At 50.2% G+C, this 20,077-nt stretch overlaps 1 protein-coding gene and 1 long non-coding RNA gene across 3 annotated transcripts; both read left to right on the forward strand.

Moving 5' to 3' along the window:
• Positions 1-3,783: 3,783 nt before the first annotated feature.
• LOC133499423 (uncharacterized) lies at positions 3,784-4,351 on the forward strand. The gene is made up of 2 exons (XR_009794648.1): positions 3,784-3,964; positions 4,056-4,351. It is a non-coding gene; the product is annotated as an uncharacterized LOC133499423 (long non-coding RNA).
• A 2,929-nt stretch (positions 4,352-7,280) lies between these two features.
• LOC133498847 (far upstream element-binding protein 3-like) lies at positions 7,281-18,962 on the forward strand. 2 transcript variants are annotated; one of them, XM_061816041.1, is made up of 18 exons: positions 7,281-7,920; positions 11,623-11,725; positions 11,977-12,007; positions 12,117-12,163; positions 12,234-12,305; positions 12,385-12,442; positions 12,527-12,689; positions 12,774-12,872; positions 13,548-13,649; positions 13,741-13,843; positions 13,915-14,015; positions 14,477-14,618; positions 14,676-14,836; positions 15,780-15,847; positions 15,916-16,001; positions 16,144-16,215; positions 16,755-16,852; positions 17,256-18,962. In XM_061816041.1, exons 1-18 carry the CDS (start codon positions 7,789-7,791, stop codon positions 17,262-17,264), a joined length of 1,647 nt encoding a protein of 548 aa, XP_061672025.1. In that variant the 5' UTR covers positions 7,281-7,788; the 3' UTR covers positions 17,265-18,962. The 2 variants fall into 2 exon arrangements, with proteins under 2 accessions (XP_061672025.1, XP_061672027.1); XM_061816043.1 differs by lacking the exon at positions 7,281-7,920 and adding an exon at positions 8,452-8,716.
• The last annotated feature ends 1,115 nt before the right edge of the window (positions 18,963-20,077 follow it).

Consider the following 20,077-nt stretch of genomic DNA (forward strand, 5'->3'; position numbering starts at 1 on the left):
CTGTGTCAGGAGTTGGAAGGCAAACATCGCACAGCAGCAGCAGCAGCAGCAGCAGCACACTCGCAAATGAAAAAAACTTTCCCAAAATGACCCCCCAAGGACGACGCGCACATGATGGCTTATTGATTTGTCCCAAAAAGGAGACCCGCTGTAACCTTGGCGATTGTGACTGCCGGTTCGTTCGGTTCTAAGAAAGCCCCCCACGACCCCCACCCCGCTGGTTTCTTGAGTATTCATTGTGATTGTCAATCAGCAAATCTTCTTTTATCGCTTGACGTCACCAACAAGTCACCGAGACCAAATCATTCCTTCGAACTAAACATTTTCGTCCCAATTAAAAATTTTCTCCGTGTCCTGTGCGGTCTCAAGCGCACCCCCCCCCTCGCCTTAAATAAAAATAATAGGAAAAGAAGAAGATTCAAAAATAAAACACTCGATACCGTTCCAGAATCATCTTCATAAATACAACTTTTTTTTTTCTGACAGGCTGTTTAGTTTGAGTTATTTTTTTTTCTTTCCAAAATTGGCCCAATTCGAATATTGAAGCCGGTTTTTTTTTTTTTTTCAAATGTCCCCCACCGCATCGACGACATTTCATGATGCGATTGGCTGAATGTACAATGTTTCTTCCCCCCCCCCCTTAAATGTTTTTTTTTTTTTTCCCCAGCTGGTGTTTTTCAAATATTGCCGCCGCCCCCCCCCCCCCCCCCCACGTTAAAAGCTCAGCAGCGGCGAGGTCAAAGCGCGCCACAAATGAGCCCTTAACGAGCTTTTGGATTCTGTTTTTCTCTCCATTTGAATGCGCGTTTTGCCATTGACGATCCATTATGTCCAAGGACGACGTCCCGGACGTCCTTGGACGCGACGGCGACGTGTGCGGATGCTAATGGAGCGCGCGCACAGCACACGCACGCGCGCGCGCGCGCGCACGCACAGCGCAGCAAAATCACTTTTGATGTTGCCGACAACTGGAACAAGTGTTCCTAATATTTGGAGCCCAATCGCAAACATCCAAAAAAGCCCTCCCACCCCACCCCCACCCCCACCCCCACTCCCACTCCCCGGACCCCCGCACGCCCGATCAGGCCGAACCTGTAATTAGCCGCAATTAGCTCGCAACGGTCACCGAGGAGGAGAGCCACACTTCCGGTTGGTGTCATCACTTCCTTTCTCATTTTGCCTCCTTCGCGCGTTCCTTCCATTTAGGATGTTGTTGTTTTGGTTTTTTTTTTTTTTTTTTTTTTTTTTTTTTTCCCAACTGCGCTCCTCGTGGCATGCAAAGCGGTTAATGGACTCCAAAAGCGGGTCCGGTCTTTTACGAAAAGTTCGAATCCGGTGTGGAATCCGGGCCCAAATGAGCGGCTGCCTTTTAGCTTGACTTGTCCTCAAGAAATGTTCAAGATTCACCGATTTGAACGCTCCGAAGTCCCGGAAGCCTTCCGATTCTTTTTGGACCCTGGGTCGGTTTATCGCCCATCTCGCCCGTTGGCCCCCAATGCCGCGCAAAGACGTCATTCGGAATGGCGCCGGGACAGCAGTTGCCCGGTGTGGCCGGCGTTACTTTGACAAAGTAACTTAGTTACTTTACTTTTTGACTTGAATTCAAAAGCAATAAAAGTCGAGCCTCTGGAAAGCTGCAATGAGGGTCGGGAGCCCGAACCGGTCGCGGAGCACATATGGACACCCGTCCGATTGGACCATCGCGGGAATTCGGACTTTTCGTTGGGAGTCCAGAATCTGACAACCGCACCAGATCCCATTCGGCGCCACGCAAGAGTCCGACCCAGGTGTGTGTGTGTGGGGGGGGGGGAGATAAACAAAATAAATAAAAAGTTGTCTTGGTTTGATGAGCAAGGTTAAAAAAAAAAAACAAAGGGAAAGAAGAATTTGGCGGCCGAGTGGGCCAGGTCCAATTTCAATGCCAATTTCTTCGTGCGTTTTTTTTTGTTCACGTGTTTGAGATTTGGACGAATGAGGCAAACGCCACAAATTAAAAAATGTTTTTTTTTTTTTTGGTCTGGTTGGTTTTGTGCATTTACAGTGACCGTCAGTAAAGGATTTGCACGTTTTCGTAACATCGAATTTTGCAGTTGGGGGTTCAGGTCCAGACCACCGGAAGCCAAAGTTAGTCGACAAATGTTAGAATTTGTTTTCCTTGTTTTGAAATTCTTCAACAATTCTGCAATTGTGTCAAGTGTGCCACGGAATATGAATTGGTGCGTGTTGCCATGGGAACCGAGCAACAAAATATTTTTTTGTATGATTAAATGTTCCAAAGGACACAGTATTGATCATAATTATATTGTAAGATATGCTTTATGTATGGTGAAAACAAAAATATTCATGAAGTCTGTGTTGTACTTTGTGAATGTTGTTGATATGAAATGTAAACATGTATACAAGTTTCCTTCTCGTATTGGTTGGACCTTTTTTTCATTTAGAATCGTCCCGAGATGCTTTTCATGCATGAACGACATTTTCTTCGTAGGAATATTTTGTACTTGGCCTGCGATTTTCAATCAATTAAATTGATGTTTACATTGATGAATTGTATTTTATAAAATGATCCTTACATTTGATTTCTTCTCAGAAGAGGTTTTGTCAACAAGAATGTAAACACGGAATGTGAATGTGTTTGATAACGTTAGTCATGAAAAGATTCATATTCATACATATGGAGTTCGACTCATTCTGACTTTTATGAGCTCTTCATTATTCCTGACATTCTCTTTGAAAAAGATGATTGGGATCGAATCTTTTCACTCCTCCAATTAGGATTCCTTGATTGATTTCTTTGACTTTTTCACGGTGTGCCCAGAAGGAAGAACATTTCAATCCAAATTTGCAAATTGGCTTCATTAGACGCACGCGCGTTAATGAGTTGACACGCGAGTCGTCACGGACGACTGCACAATAACAGACCCCCCCCCCCCCCCACCCCACCCCACCCCCGGCGCCAGGCTCGCTCCAAACAGATGGGCCGCCTTTTAGCGGGCGACAAAGAGCAGCTGGTGTCGGGCGTCATTGTTGACATTCTTGCGGTGGCAACAGTCAGCCGTCAAAAGGCGCATCGGGACATACGCGCGCGCGGGGGGGGGGGACAAATCCCAGTGTGGACAAAGACGGGTCGTCATTGAATTGCGTTCAATTGGAGGTGCGCGCGTGGGCGACCTTGCGCCGCCGCGGACGAAGATGTTCTCCCGCCATTTTGACCTTTTCATCATCATCATCATCATCTCATAAGGGCTTCAAGCACTTGACCTCTAACCCTTTCGCTTGCTGAGGCGTTCACAAAAAGGAAACGTGAAAAGAAAAGAAAAACGGTGGGCGGAAGTACTCTGAACGTTTTCCTTTGGTTTGAATGTAACAGGGAAAAAAAAAAAAAAAAAAAAAACATTTTCAAGGCAATCTCAGATAACCTGAATGGGAAAAAAAAGGCCACTTCAGCATCAGTCAAAAATAATCACAGCAATTTGAAGATGAAGTCAAATTCAATAGTTGTCCTTGAATTTTCTACTCGAGCTCCTCTCAAAAGTGGCTCGGTCATTTTCTCACTTTCCACTTTTCAAATTTGGGGATTTTTTTTTTTTTTTAACGCTTGCGTGATGGCGGACGGAAGCCGACAAACCACGAAAGAAAGAAATCAAACAAACAAAGACGGCAAATGCGTTTGTCCCAAGAATTGCACAAGAACAATGGCGTCGCTTCCCGTCTGCCCCCCCCCCCGCTCGGATTTGGCCCCTCCCCCTTCTCAATCAACACATGAGAAACCTTTGTGTGCGCGAGATCACGTGATGTGACAAGCGTCAAGTCACCTGACCTTGATGGCTTTTCAGCAACGAGAAAAACCAAAACCAAGGTTTTTGTTTGTTTGTTTTTTTTAGGTTGGTTTCCACGACGACCAAGGTGTCCCGGGTTCGTTCGTACGCCGCCGACGGCAAACCTTTGCCTGAAGACACGCAGCGTAAGACTTTGTTGTCACGGAAACGCGCGGGGTGACACACGAGACGCTCAAATGCGCTCTGACTTTTTTTTTTTCTGGACTCAAAACGCAGCGCTGACCTGCTCTCACACCTCGACCTCGAAAACGACGCTCCCAGGTCTGGTGCACGCCGTACGCGACCGGGGACCGGAACCGCCTCAGGAACCAGAGACGGCGGCGCAACCTGAACAGCCGCGAGAGAGCGACCCGGCGAACGGGTGTGCCGGGTGTTTGCCAACACGTCGAAAGGAGTCACTGTCAAATGTCCGTCTGTCGTCGTACTCGAGCGCCTCGGATCCCTTGTGTGTTTTTCACCCACTTGGCGAAATAAAGACAATTCTGAATCCGATGCAGACGTGTCGGCGAAAAGTGTATTCTATAAATGTTTGGGGCTTCTGAAAACGGGGTACATGATCATTCCAATATGCCGGCGTCACCTCGAGGTTAAAGAAAAAGGTGGAGCCTGCGCTTTCCATCCAAAGACTCACGTACGTGCTCATACAGCTGCGCTCACTACTTTAGACACCTTGGCAGAATTTGTGAAATGTTTTTTTTTTTTTTTTCTTTTTTGAAATGCTTGACGTTTTATTTTGAATCCCATTCAAACGATACAAAATGTGTTTTGCCTGGGCCTTCTCCATGTTTTCCCGAAAGATTTGTACCCATCTTACAAATTCTGCCCCGATAATCAAACATGGGAGCGGAACTGTGTGTTTTATCTATTACGGAATAAAAGTAGGGCTATGGATTTCAAAGTAAGAGCAAGTCAATAAAAAAAACAAGTATTGTGTGTTCAATGAAAGTGCCTCAGTCCAGAATCATGATTTGAAAAAAAAAAAAAACAACAAAATACAAATAAATTCCTCCAGCATGAGGTAGAACATTTCTTCCAGAATTCGGAGGCTAACTTCGGGGGTGCGTATTATACACGAGAAATGACAAAAAAAAAAAAAAAAAAAAGCGGCATGGTGCACCGCTTGGCCTCCTTTGACGTTCTTTTCCCTCCTAATTTCGGGTAGTGAGAAAGTCGCTTATCCAAATAAAGGTTGGAGATGATGAAGAGATTCTTGGAAGAATTGACTTACAGAATATTCCCCGGCACTTATGCAGAGCAGATCAGAAGTGCCAAGATACAGAGAGAAAACGCCTCCTTTTTTTTCTTGTCAGAAGGGCGGACTATGGGCGGTATCAAAGCTGCGGGATCGGGGCTTTCCACTTAGACGACGGGGTTTCTGTCTCAACCGGTTCTCGCTGGCAATGGATCCAGTACGCACTTCATCAAGGTTAGCCTGCGCGCAGAGATGCGCTCGAGGACACATCTGGCTACAGAGCTCCAGCGACGACGTGCGGAAATGATGCTGTCGTGACGAAATATGGGCGGAAGGCAAACTTCGCCGCCCAGAAAACGGTGACGGTGACCGATGGCTAACGAGCAGCCCGCTGACCATTTGTCGAGGAGCGATCGGAGGAAGTGAAACCGTGCGGAGGTGAAAAATCGGCCAGATGATTGGCGTTAACCGAGGGTGGACTGCCCCACCCGCACGGGAGGTGCAAATATTGGAAAACCTTGGACCTGATGCGCACGGGAAGAAGCGGACATAACGGGGGCGCCTGTTGCGCTTGGAACCCCCAACGGAGCAAAGCCAAAAACGACAAGACCAAGAACCTTTTCAGTGTCGGAATCCGACTCCCAACCACGTCCTGACCGCCCAACCTCCCGTCGCACGACGCCAGGGACGGAAATCCACAAAGTTGCGCCCGGGCCGAGAAACAAGATCACGTAGTTTTTATGTCCCTTCCGACCTCCGCAGGGTCACCTCTGAGGTGGACTTGACATAAAAGAGGCAATCGCGTCTCCCATCCAAATACACAAAAGACGCAAAAACCACACGCGCATAAAAGGCGACACAAACGACGCAAAGGACACCGACCGTTAGCCGAACACAGCACAGCACAGCGCAGCGCAGCAAGACTGAAACAAAGTCAAAACGCCAACGGATGAGATGAAATTTGACAAACGACGTTGTCTCGGAAACAAAAATATTGAACACGTCCGTGTGCTTGGATCAAAAGCAACGACGGGGTGATGCGCGCGACATCCAAGGTGGAAAGCGAAGACCATTTAGCACACAAGTCGACGAGTACAAAGACCGCCACCGCGCAAATGATGCAAAAGGCGCTGGAGAATTTGCGCAAGACTTGCGCCGCCTCGCGTCTTTGATGGGGGCACCCGCTGAGCGTCAGACGGTCGGCTGACGGCGTTAAATGAGCCGTAAAGTCGGGGGTTAGCCTACCTTGTCAGCGCGCTAATCATGAGGATAATTTCCCTCTTGAGTCCCACTGTGCCGAGAAATTTCAAGCGTGGGGGGCGACGGACGGGGCCCACTTAGCATTTCCATTAGCGACGCTCCTGTGATATTTTGCATTTCGCAAACCCCGTCGTCCGTCCGGTGACGGCAAACGCCTTCAATTGATATCCTGCACTCATACGCAAATGGTTAGCGCGTCCACCTGACAGTTTTGAGGTCGCAAGTTCCAATCCGCTCATTGACAAATTGCGGTCGTTTATCTCTATGTGCCCTGCGATCCTGCGGCCGGCGACCAGTTCAGGGTGTATCCCCCCCCCCCCCCCCCCGGCCGAAGATCCCCGGGGTAGGCTCTGGCACGCCTGCGACCTTTGTGAGGATAAGCTACTTTTCCAGTACAATCATCCGTCCATTTTCTGTCATAGTCCACAAATGTGTGTGATGACGTTTCACTGACTGCTGTGACGTCAAATTGTCGCCTTCTCCTCAGACCGCCCGCAGCAGAACACGCCCGCGTGCAGACTTTGGAGCGTGCCGACGTCATTCGATGTCAGGAGACGCCGAGCAAAGCTTCCGTACGGCAGCGGCACCCGCCCAGGATTTGCCTGAAAGACCAATTTTGTCCCAAATCCGAGGCTGTATTTCTACCTTTTGGCCAACGCAAACATCCGCCTGACATCTCAGCGAGTGTATGATGAGGCTCGTTACCGCATTTCTTTCAAGTTTGCTCCCGTGGGATCGGAATTATTTGAATATGCAGGAAGAATGTGACGATACCTGTCGTAATATTCAATTACAAAACGAGTTGACGTCAGTGGCGATGGGGGGGGGGGGGGGAAAAAAAAAAACATGATCGGTGAAGATTGGCTCCGGTCGAGTGGCTTTGACAATTATTCGTTTCGATGATAGAAACATTGAATCGGGGGGAAGAATACCCGTGAATAAGGCGATAACTCTCAGAGGAATTGGCCGACTTTTCTGCCAGCCAAGACACCACGTGACTATTTGTCGACGTCACGGCTTCAACGATACTAAAAACCAAATAGAAGTAGTTATAACCGCAGCATATGACAATACTTCAACGACGCGATTGTTGTAGTTTGTCAGGGAAAACCTGTCGTTTTTTTAAAACTTTTGCCACCTGTGGGCCGGGACCACGTGACCCAACGCGGAACCGGAAGCGCTCAGCTCACCGACAGCCAGCCGAAACCGCGCCACAGATCCTCTACGCGGATGAAGACCCACGCCCCGTGAGCTGCCGTTAAACCACGGCTGTCAAAAACACTCGGTCACACCGGCATTTCAATCAGACATTGAAATTGCCACATTTTGTATTCCCGAAAACCTTTCGCCCGCACTCAAGCACTTCTCGGACCCGGTTGACTCGACCAATGCGAGTGAGCCCTCTTTCTCGCGGAGAGCATCTCTCCTCCCAAACGCGAGCCGAGCTAGCGGCTCCACGGCTAGCAGCTAGCAGGCTAGCGGCTAGCGAGTGTCGCTATGATGGCGGAGCTGGTGCAGCAGGGAGGCGGCGGCGGCGGCGGCGGCGGAGGAGGAGGACAGGCCTCGGTCGGCGGCCAGGCGAGCCTCAAGTCGGACGGCCTGGCCGACGCCTTGCAGCGGGCCCGCCAGGTGAGACCTGCCCCGTGGTTCCCTTCCCGTCGAGTCGCGACACTTTTGGACCTTGTTTTTCGGAGCGTCGAACACTCGCAACTTGGACTACACACTCAACTCAAACGCGCATAGACACACACGCACTCGCACGCTAACTAGCATGCTAGGCTAGCTGGGGCACTTTTGCGGACTTTAACACGACTGACGAAAGCGCCCCGGGAAGGATTGGCCTCCCCCCACCCGGGAGAGACTCACTTTGGAGGTACTTTCACGAGCTGTCATGACGAAGTAGGGGGCAAAGACCGCTCCGACTCCACGACGACGAGTTGCGGGGGGAGGGGGGCGCACAAGTTTGTCCACACGTGTCACTCACACCGTCAGCCTGTTGAACTCGCGAACACCCAAACGACAACGTTTTTTGTCCACGAAGGAGCACGCAAGTGGGCGCTTTGTGCACTTTGCGTCTGCGGGGCTTTCGATGTCAACGCAAACACAGCCTGGTTATGCAAGCGGGGGCGCGGGGACCCCATCGATCGTTTGTTTACTTCATTTACCTGCGTGTGACGTGCACATTTTTTCTCTTAGCAGCGCGTGCTAACTTCTTGTGTCAAAATCACAATCGATAATGGATTTAGTCACACACAGGTTGGGACTTTTTGTGGACACGAAGTCACTGCGAACCCCTGCATAAAACTATTTGCTGCACGAGCCAACTTCCTGTTAGCCGAGCGTGCTAATGTCCGGCGTTGATCTCCCAAACAGCGCAAGACACGAACTCACACGCAAGCGGGCAATTTCGTGAACACTTGAGACGGTGAACTAAATATTTACTTTCTGCGACATGCTAACTTGGGGTCAGCAACGCATGAAAACTTCCTCTTTTAAAGTCACGAACATGTCTTGAGTACGCAGAGTACCACACAGGTTGTGTAAATTAATTCAGTCAACTCAATATTGTTTACTTTCTGTGACATGCTAACTTCCTGTTAGCCAAGTGTTCTAACTTCCTTTGTTGAACTCGCACTTAAATAACAGACTTAGCGCACGCACACGTAGGCTTGGTCATTTTAGTGCACAGTAATCATAATAATTACTATATCAGCTTATTTTCGGAGAAATAAAATGGACAATGTAAGTTTTTCTCGACTCGATAAATGGTCACTGTGGTGGCGAGCCACAGCGTTGGACGCGCTCGTGCAACGCCGTCGGACCGGTCCACCCTTGGTGGGGGGGTGGCTGAGTCCGATACGCCGCCGCCGCAGCCTTTCTCCGTGTGCAGCTCAGCAAAGACACTTTGGAGAAAGTTAACCCTTTGTTGTGTTGGTTAGCCTGGCCACGAGCTAAGGAGTGAAACGACTCACTCCAACATGGTGAAGTCATTTCAGACGTCAGTGCTTCGCCGAGTTGTCGTGTGTTAGTCCCCAGTTAACACAAGCGGGGGGGGGGGGGGCGGCGTACGGGTTATTACGGATAGCATCGGTTGCAACGGATAATTTAACAAATAGTTGATGAAAGTATTTCGTCAGCCATCAGTTGTGGAAGTTCTCCCACCTAAATGAGGCCTTTAATTTTCATCATAGGAATGAGGAAAAGCTAATCCAGAAAATCACATTTGATTTTGAAAGAATCATTTTCAATTTCTAATCTAAAATAACTATTTGGTCACTTTTGTGACACATTCACGTTGATTCTGAATGTCGTACCAGGGCAGCACCGACAGCCGGGGAAAAATTCCTTGTGTGTCTCACACTCTTGGCCAAGAAAGCTGATTCTGACTTCCAAACGAGCAAGATTTCTGGCTCTCGCAGACCTGTCACGTCTGGGGGTCCACACAAAATGTCACCCCGGTGAGCAAAAATCCCAGAACCGCACGAGTGAATGACCTGCCGAGAGCTGGAACCAAAGTAACCGACGCTACGATCGGCAACATCTTACGTAGCCACTGTGGACTCAAATCGCGCAGTGTCAGACGAGTCCACTGCTTAAGCCGGTACATGTCCAGGCCTCTCTTTTGACCATTTGGTTGATCCAGAAGAAGACCGGGGGACTGTCATATGATCGGAACAAACCCAAATAGAAGTTTGTGCTCAAAACTCGACGTGTTGTGTTTGGCGGAGGAAAAAAATGCTGTGTTGCGTCTGAAGAGCACCCTCCCTACCTGCAAAGGGAGCGGGACGTGTAAAGGAAAGAACGAACGGGGCCGTCGGTCGCGGGATTTTGCGTGGCGGCCTCCCTCCGTCAGCGAGGGCACTGAAGACAAAAGGTGGCTGGCCGGTTCAGCGTGACGATGACCCGAGGAGTGGCTTCTTCTTCTTCTTCTTCTTCTTCTTCTGCAGAAGAAGAAGAATTTCAAGGTCCTCGAGTGGCCTAGCCAGTCTCCAGAGCTCAACACCACTGAAAATCAACAGGGGGGACTTGCAAGTCTCACAGCCCCAACAGCTGGCTAGATGCCTTTTGCCTTGCTGGCCATTTTGATTGGCGTCTTCAGCAGGCGAGTTCACGTGGAGACCATTTGGTTCTTCTGATTTGAAATACTTCTGGTCCAATTGATCTCTTCAGATCGAACGCGTACATGATGTGACGCCACATGTAACAATAGGAGCGTGACGTTCGCGCGTCAAGATGGCGATCCGACCTCTATTGGCCAGATTAGATTGGACTGGATTTCTAAGTAGATTTAAAAGGCCGCCTGACGAAAGCAAACACCAGATCTCCCTCACATACGAGCTCCGTCGCGTCGAGGCCAAGTTTGTGCCGACAGAACTTTTCCCGGCTCGATTCCGAATGACATCTACATGGTGAAAATGGACCTCCGATGGCTTTGGGTTCAACCAAAGGAAGTTCCGTTGCGTGACAAAACGAGGCTGACGACGTGCAGCAGCGCGCACCAGGAAGTGGCACACGGCGCGGCTGCTGCCCAAAACCCGACTTAACGTTCTCGAGCGGGGTCGCGACGGAGAAAAAAAACCAAAAAAACTATTGCCCCTGACGCGGTTGGTGTAAAAATGTTGGTCGGTCGGGAAATCAGAATCACAAGATTTATTTTTTGTTTTTTGTTACGCCTTGGGATTTTGATTCTGGTTCCGAATGATTCTTTTTTTTTTTGGGGGGGGGGCTTGCTTAAAAAAGTTTGCATGGTTTAAATAAAGGATGCCTAACCCTAATTTAAAGCATGCAAACTTTTTTGACCCACCGCCCCAAGAGAATCACCTTTGTTGAGAAGCGGAATTCCTGAAAGCCGAACGATTCCCAACCGTACTGAAGCTCGAAGCGGGAGGGAGCGCTTCAGATGCTACAGGCGGGGAAATCCTCCTCCGCCCAAGTTTTGCATTCAGCTGTCAGGTCATCGTTTGAATCAAGTTCAGACCCACAAGCATATTATTATTATTATTTTTTTTTTTCTCTCTTCCTTCTTTGGGGGCGGCGTCAACATCGGGATCCAAAACGGGTTAGCTTGAAGAATCCAGAATGTCAGTCCCGGTTCCAGTGGGTTCCATTTCTGTCACGTGCTGACCTCCTGCAAGCCAAGTGTGCTCACTTCCGCTGTTAAACGAAGATCCAATACATTGAGTACACTGAGGAGTCTCTATCTATGTACTGCTTGTAGATGCTAACATCTATGAACTTCCGGGTTGAAGTCAAAAAACGTGTTTGGGCAATTTTGTGGACAAGGCCGGTGGACTCGATGCATCTCGTGCAATAACGTCCCCTGCCCCTCAGATGGTGGGCAAGATGGGGAGCGGCGAGGCCCTGGCGCACATCAACAGCTCTGCGGCCGGCGTGGAGCAGTCGCTCTACTACAAGCGAGCGCCCGACGACACGGGTGAGAGCCGGCGCGCGTCGCCCACCAAAATCGTCGATTTGCTCTTCCCACGGATTGAATTTAGTTCTCGTCCTGGATCGGGCTGCTCCTTCAGGAGCATCTTGGCCCCGCCCGCATCAGCTGCCTTTCTTTTATTATCAATAACCTTATTGTTATTATTATTCTCCTTGTTATTGCCATTCTTCTGATCACTATTAATTGTAAACTTGGTTGTTTGCTGATGTCTAATCTGCATGTGCGTGCGTGCGTAGGCATTCCACTGTCAGCTGTGGGACACCAAAGGTACGATACGGCCGCGCACACACACACACACACACACACGTTTCTTGAAAGTCTTGAGCGAGCATCCCAGTGAGTGGTGTGTTTGAGTGCGCACGCATCTGTGTTTCAGGGTGCTGACGGAGGACTACAAGGTCCCCGACAGGATGGTGGGCTTCAGTAAGTCAACTTCCTGTTTTTGCGTCACACCTCCAGCGCGTTGTCATGTTTTCGTGCGCTTGTGTCGCAGTCATCGGCCGAGGCGGCGAGCAGATAACCAGGATCCAGTTGGAGTCTGGATGCAAGATCCAGATCGCCGCCGGTGGGTCCCGCGCCGAACGTTTTCTCACTTTTGCGCCGGCGTCGCTGATTTGTGTGCGTGCGTGCGTGCGTGTGCGTAGATAGCGGCGGTCTGATGGAGCGACCGTGTTCCCTGACTGGAACTCCAGAGTGCATCGAGTGAGTCCACAACTCAGACTGTCACCATGTCACCTTCACACGCCCGCGCGCGCGCCTTTTGGACACATCTACTTGTGTGCGTAGGCAGGCCAAGCGTCTCCTCGTCCAGATCGTGGACCGCTGCAGGAACGGTCCCGGTTTCCACGGGGACGGGGAGGGCGGGGCCCTGGTGCAGGAGATGCTGATCCCGGCCAGCAAGGTGGGGCTGGTGATTGGCCGAGGAGGCGAGACCATCAAACAGCTGCAGGTGTGGCTTGTCGCCGAAGCTTCTGAGCGATCGGGCGGCCGTTCTGCCGGGTTGTTGACGCGTCGTTGGCCTTTTGCCCGTCAGGAGCGTGCGGGCGTGAAGATGATGATGATACAGGACGGTCCCATGCCCACCGGAGCGGACAAGCCCCTGCGCATCTCTGGAGACCCGTACAAAGTTCAGGTCCGGTCCGCCTCCTGACTTGTGTCCTCTTTCCTGTCAAGCGCTTTGCGATGTTTTGCCAGCTTGCACAACTGCGATTGTGCAATTGGTTCTGGCAAAGGATCCCGGACGAATGGTCTGTGGTCAGGGTTAGGAAAGTCGGGGGTGCTCATGACCACGTGATTCCCCAACCCCCCCCAAAAAAAAACAAACCAAACCTAAATATAAGACCGATCTGTGCGTCGATTGGCCGACAGTCGGTCGACCAATCCCGGCCTTTTCTGACGTGTCGCTGCGCACGTGCGCGTCACGTCGCGCTTTAGCCAGCTGGCCATTTGCACGACGCACCGAAGCGTCGGAAGGACGTTGCAGACTGCGAGTAATTGTCACTGCAGCCGGCCCGGTCGTGCGTCTTTTTTTTTTTTCCATTCTGTTCTCTGTGCTTCACAAATTCATATTTCTGTGGAAGCCGCTGACAAAGCAGTACTGGGCAATGCAAAGCATGTAAGAGATATAGCGATATATATATATCTATATATATATATCTATATATATATATCTATATCTATATATATATATATATTTGTTTTTTTTCCTCAAATGATTCAATGTCTTCTGACGCATGATTGGTGGACCAGAAATGTGTACTTTGGTTCTCAAATGTTCTCGTCTCACGTTGCCATCGACGCGTGGCAGGCGGCGAAGGAGCTGGTTCTGGAGGTGATCCGGGAAAAGGACGCCGACTTCCGGTCGGGACGCAGCGACTTCTCGGCCCGCCTGGGGGGAACCAGCCTGGACGTACGCTCGGCCGCAAGGGAAAAGTCGCCCTGCCCGCGGTTCTGGGTTGCGGGCGGCCCCCTGACGGCGGCGCTTGTTTGCTCCCTCGCAGGTTCCGGTTCCGAGGTTTGCGGTCGGCATCGTCATCGGCCGCAACGGAGAAATGATCAAGAAGATCCAGAATGACGCCGGCGTGAGAATCCAGTTCAAAACGGGTATTCGGCGCTCCCTTTGGGGATTCCCGCTTGACGGATTCCAGAACCTAAGTCCCGCTGTTTTGCGGCAGATGACGGCATCAGTCCGGAGCGGGTCGCCATGGTGATGGGCCAGCTGGAACGCTGTCAGCACGCTTTGCACCTCATCAACGAACTCATCCAGACCGCACAGGTGAAACGCGCGCCTTTGTTTGACGTTGTCCTTTCATGCTCAAGTGCTAAATGGCAAGCGTAGTTTTCCTCACTATTCTCTATTGGCGGTCCTACTAGTATTCCTCGGTTCAGGCCGTACTGCTGACTTGGAGTACTAGTACATGGACTTTACAATGCATATCAAGAATTTTGGCTACTGGCGTACCACACGTGCATACAAGTTGAGGCCAGTAGCGTTACTAGTGCAGCACCTTTTTTTTTTCCCCAAGGTTGAATTACGTGCTAGCAAGCCAAAAGTAGCACTAGTGCACTGAATTCTCTTATACTCATGAGGACACGAAGCATACTAGTACATGGACTTTAAGATGGAGCTCAAGGATCTTGGAGAGCAGATTTCTTGCTCATCCTTGACATCCAGCCTAAGCTTCGTGAACTAGTAGTCCAAAAGTGGGACTGGTAGCATGAACATCTCCTTTGCAGGAGCGCGACGGCTTCAGCTCAGTGCTGAGGGGCAACCGGGTGAGAGGACGCGGTGGGGATTGGACCATGGGTTCCCCCAGCCCCCTGCAGGAGGTCACCTACACCATCCCCGCAGACAAGTGCGGCCTGGTCATCGGCAAAGGTAGCGCCCCCCACTTCCTGCGGGCGAGCGGGAACTGAAGCCTGTGCTTATGCGCAGGCGGCGAAACCATCAAGAGCATCAACCAGCAGTCGGGCGCCCACGTGGAACTCCAGAGGAACCCGCCGCCCTCCACCGACCCCAACACGCGCGTCTTCACCATCAGGGGGTCCGCGCAACAGATGGAGCACGCCCGCCAGCTCATCGACGACAAGATCGGGGTAGGTACGGCGCGCGAGGGCGCCCGCTTTTCTCGTCATTTGTCTACGCTGAACGTTGGCGCTCGGTGTTGCCTGGCGGAAAACGGAAAAAATGTAAAACGGCATCGCTCGTGACATCTGTGAGGACTTTTCATAATTTGGGTGAAATTGAAGCCCATTTGTGCAAATTGACCTGCACGGCACGCTAGCAGAGCAGACCATCTTGAATCTCCCTCTCATGGAATTTCAATGGAGCTTTTGACACGTTTCAATCAGGTTTCCGAACTGATCGCAGTCCAAGTGCGAAATGCTAAAAGGTCCGTTCGGATCTCGGTACGCCTTTTGCCTTTTGATACGTGGGTAGGCCTGCGAGCAGAGGGAGCTCCTCTCACCAAATGGCGATGACCAGGGAGGGGTCCCTCGGCGGTCGCTTCTTGGACCCCTCCCGTTCGGCCCGTATGTGCGACCCTTGGGCCAGATGCTCATATTTTTGCATTTTCTCCAGACGACTCCATTGTCATTGTGGAAAGGCAAGAAAAGTGAGAATTGTTTGAGCTGACCGCTGGCCCCGCCCCCGCCCCCGCCCCCATCCACAATTTGACACTTGTAACGTTACCGGTGCTCAAATACTCGTTTGTAGAGGAACTGTTGTCCTGCCGCGGTTGGCAGCCCTATTGCCCCTGTCGCTTCTGTCCCCTCAAAGGCTTTTCTGTCAGAATCATACAAATAAATGAATGAATAAGCACAGCGGTATGATTTCCCACTGCCCTGTTGCACAGCAAAAGTGTCGAAGCACGAAAGGCATTCCCGATGCCGTCTTCCGCACGGCCACGCAGCTCAACGGGACGGGTTTCGTTGAAAAACAAAGAATCCCCCACCCAGACAGAAACATGAGGCCTCTTCCGCTTACAAAATAATGACGACGATGATGATGATGATGATGATGATGATGATCTATCTTCAGGGTTCGGGCATCATGAGTAACGGCGGATTCGGCTTCAGTCCCTTCACTCAAGGCCCCGCCCACCAGAAGTAGGTCCCCACGGCAACGTGCGCGCGTGCGCTCGGAGGTCATGTGACCTGCGTGTGTTTGTTTGCAGCTGTGGCGGCGCTCAGACCTTCTTGACGGGCGTGTGGGGGAACACCTACCAGACCAGCTGGCAGAACGCCGCCCAGCAGGACCCTGGTACGGTGTGGATTTGGGGGGCGCGCGCGCGCGCACACACACACACACACACACACACCCTGTGCCGTAGTATCCGTAGTAACGTGGCTCATTTGGATGCCATTGAGCAATTTGTCACTTTGTGTGTTTGCGCGTGTTGTAGGTCAGCAGAGTCAACCTGCAAGTGTGATGAGCGACTACAGCAAAGCGTGGGAGGACTACTACAAAAAACAAAGTACGACGTCATCGACCATTTTTCTCTCTATTGTAATATGTAACAAAGACTTAAAGGAATTGATGAGAGCTGTCAAGGATGATTATTATTACAAATGACAATGAAATTGTGATGGATTGTGGCAAGAGTTGTGCAAGTTGCGCCATATGACTTTCTTTTAAGGTCCTCGAGGGCCTTGAATTTGACACCTTTACATTCCAGGTCTAATATTGTTTGACAAACGATAAGTCTATAAACAATAACCGAGAAATATTGCATCATTCAAACTCAACGGCGGGTCTTGTCGGTCTTGTGCCAATCGACTCCTCCCGCTGTCGCAAAACCGAGATAGACTGAAAACCCGGATTGATCCGGTTTGTCGCATTGGACTGCTGCTGCTGCTGTAACTTCTTTTGTCTTTTCAGAATTTTCATATTTCTAGCTGTACCGATTTTTTTTTTCTTTCTTTCTTTCTTTCTCCGCTTGCAATGTTTGTTGTGCTTCTTTCTTCACGTTGCCGGTTTTTTGTGTGTTTTCTGACTTTGCGCGTCCGGGTGCAGGTCAGTCGTCCCAGCAGAGTTCGCTGCCCGACTACACGGCGGCGCTGGCCGAGTATTACCGCCAGCAGCCGTACCTGTGGAACCCCGCCCAGATCCAGGTATCTCGCAGGAGTCATTCCGCCAAAAAGTTGTGACCGCACATTCGCCGGCCGCCGCACTTTGGACCGTTTCAGACGTAGATTCAACTGTGTGTTGTCCATCGTAGGAAAGGCCCTTGTTAGGGGATTGAGAATGATTCCATATACAGGTCATTATTAACAATCTATTGGTTGATTAGACAGTGCCGTGAAAACGTATTTTGAAAAAGCGAAAGCGTAAAAGTAATTTCAATCACTTTAATGACAAGGAGCTTTTCAAGACGTATTTTTTAGGGGGGAAGAGCAAATTACCCTTGTTAAAAACATTATTTTCTCGCACTTCGCCCATATCCAAATGTCGTCATTTGATTCCTCTTGACTGACGCAGCCAGTACACGTTTGATGTCATTTCCTGTTTCTGCAGGATCACTAAGAGGCTCCTCCCACCCTTGGACGCCGCACCGCCTCCCTTCCTTTTGTAGAGAAAATTAACGGAAACAGGAAGTGCTCTTCTTCTGGTTTTAACCTCCAAAGTGTTGGACTTCCTGCTTTGTTTTTTTACGGGGGGGAGGACACTTGAACAAAGTTCACTTCGCCTCCTTTTGTCTTTTTCTTCTTTTTTTCACCACGTGATGCCTAGCAGTCTTGAGCAAGATGGTGGCGATTGTTCTTGTTTTTAAGCATGTCGCAGGTTGTTTAGCTTTTTTTTTGTTGTTGTTTTTTGTTTTTAATTTACCATGTAGATGTTATGTTGGCGTCGGACAGAATTGTGACGCTTTGCCTTGACTGGCGTCTTTTTGTACGAAACTGTCAATGATTTTCTTTGTCCGGTCACCGTTTCGAAGGTGCTTGTCAGAAAGCACTCAATTCCTGTTTTTCTCTCAGTTCTGCGTTCGAATCTTAAATTTTGTCCTCTCTGTGGTCAAACATCAGGCGATGATGTAGTGCAAGTGGCAAGCTAGCACGGTAGCACTTGACGTTTTGGTTAGCGCCCGGCATCTGACGTGCTATCGATCTGTCGCATCTTTTTTTTTTTTTTTTTTTGTCTGTCAAGTTTGATTCTGGGTTAGCTTTAGCCACCTAGCCTGAGTGAAGGCAATGCGCTGTCATGCCGCTAGCATAGCGCTGCGCACGGTTCGGGCCACAGAGACGTTTGACCTTGAAGGATGTCTTTTTGTACGAAACTGTCAATCATTTTCCTTCTCTGGTCACTATTATGAATGTGCTAGTGATAACGACAATGTCCAGATGAGTTTATTTTTGGTTTGATGTTAGTTCTTCAACTTTTTCTTTTGGGAGTTTTTACTGCGTCATATGATCATGTACTTGTGCGCTCTGTGGTCCGAACGCCATGCGACGTGGAGACAAGCTAGCACATTAGCACTGGATCTGATGTTAGCAGCTAAAGTGCGAGCAGTTTGTCACATTTTTTGAGTTTGCATGAAATCACAAATGTTGATTAAAATGAATTCACTTCCACACTTTTTTTTTTTTTTTTTTTTTTTCGCAACCTTCGGCGTTGTCACTTAGCCATAGCGGACGGCACATGCTAGCGTAGCGCAGCGCACGTGTTGGACCACAGAGACGATTTGTCAGGCTGCTCTTGTTCATAGTTGTTGAAGATGATGATGATGATGATGAGTTGGGTTCAGGTGTCTATTTAAATGAATTTATGAATGTTCAGTTTGTTCATGAGCTAATGTACATGTCGTCACTTCCAAATGAATTGTATTTTTAAGTTTTCACCCACAAGGAGAAGCTCTTCTCAAGACTGCTACGCTAAATGCTAACGCTGACCTCTCCCGGCCTCGCCGGCTATAGAGCGGCTCGATAGCCTCGTTAGCACGGGCGGCGACTCCGAGGCCAGGAGACGGATGGACTTGGGGGGGGGGGGGGCAGGTGATGTCCCCCGGGGGTTTCGGAGGTGGGCCCAGAACCGCCCCGTTTTAGTTCTTCCCAGCTACGCCACTTTTGTTTTGTTTTCTGTGGTTTTTCTAACGGACATTTGTCCAAATGTAACCTTTGGACTTTTCTAGTAGATTCTATGGACTGATGGACGAGGAAGACGAAGGTGATGATGATGATGATGGTGATGTAACCATGAGGGCTAATAAAAAAGGCTCCTTTCTGACTTCCCGTGTCTTTCTGAGCACTTCCTGCGGCGGCCATCTTGTCCGCCGGACCATTCATAATTGATGGGCTTCCAGATGGCGTCGTTGATGTCATCCCTGTTGAGTGTGTTTGTTGTAATGTGTGTACATTTGCAATGGGGTGGGCGCGGTTGTGTGGGCCTTTTAAGTGCGTGTGATGATTGACGAGTGTCCTGTACCAACGATCCAACTTTAATGTGCGCGTTCGGCGATGAAGTCAGTTTCTGCGGTTTGAGTCTCTCGGCTTTTAACGGTGCGTGTGCGTGTTTGATGGTTAAGTACAGTAAAGTGCTCTGTGAGTACAGTTGAACTCTGCGCGCGTGATGAATAGTTGATGAGGTATGGGCGTGTCCGCCGTTAAAAGTCCGTCTGTCTCCTCTGCGGGAAGTCACGTGACCTGTGATGTCGCGCGACGACGACGGGCGCGGTCACGCGGTTCCGTTCAGTCGAATCTCATCGAGGTTCAGTCACGTGCGTGCGACTCGCACATTTTCCCCGCGAGGGTCACGTGAGCGCCGGAGCCGATCCCGGCTATCGTCGGGGCGGGGTACGGCCTGGACTGGTCGCCGGCCAATCGCAGGGCGCACGGAGACGGACGAGAGTCTCGCTCACAATCACGCCTGCTGGCCGATTTCGAGTCTCCCACGAATGTTGGAACCGGAGCGCCCGCCCGTAGAAAAGCCGCGCACACGCGGGGAGAACGTGCAAACTCCGCACAGGCGGGTTCGGGGTTGAACCCGGGACCTCAGAACTGTGAGGCCGACGCTTTCCAGCTGCGTTACCTTACCGCCTACATTAATAGGACCAATCAGCCTCCCGCCCGAAGATTGGCTCAGAACATGGATGGATGGATGGATGAATATTCTGTTACCCCAACGTTTGTGCAGTAATGTCATTTGGGAATATCGTTGAAATCTTAATAGAATAATTGTGGAAGAGACGAGACGCCTCGGCCTCGGATTCCTCAGAAAAGAGCCGGACAACGCGACGCGGAAGTCGGCGGGCTTCCCCGACCCCGCGAGCCCATCTCAGATCGGCGCAAGTCAATGAACGAACGAATGAAAGAAAGAAAGAATATTCCGGGATTATTCAGTTG

Source organism: Syngnathoides biaculeatus, chromosome 4 (genome assembly GCF_019802595.1).
Source record: "Syngnathoides biaculeatus isolate LvHL_M chromosome 4, ASM1980259v1, whole genome shotgun sequence".
Classification (NCBI taxonomy): Eukaryota; Metazoa; Chordata; class Actinopteri; order Syngnathiformes; family Syngnathidae; genus Syngnathoides; species Syngnathoides biaculeatus.

Coding starts and splice junctions, on each gene's coding strand:
- LOC133498847 (XM_061816041.1), top strand. CDS start 7,789: ATGATGGCGGAGCTGGTGCAGCAGGGAGGCGGCGGCGGCGGCGGCGGC. Junction 7,921..11,622: donor CCTTGCAGCGGGCCCGCCAG/GTGAGACCTGCC, acceptor CCTGCCCCTCAG/ATGGTGGGCAAGATGGGGAG. Junction 12,873..13,547: donor GAGACCCGTACAAAGTTCAG/GTCCGGTCCGCC, acceptor GACGCGTGGCAG/GCGGCGAAGGAGCTGGTTCT.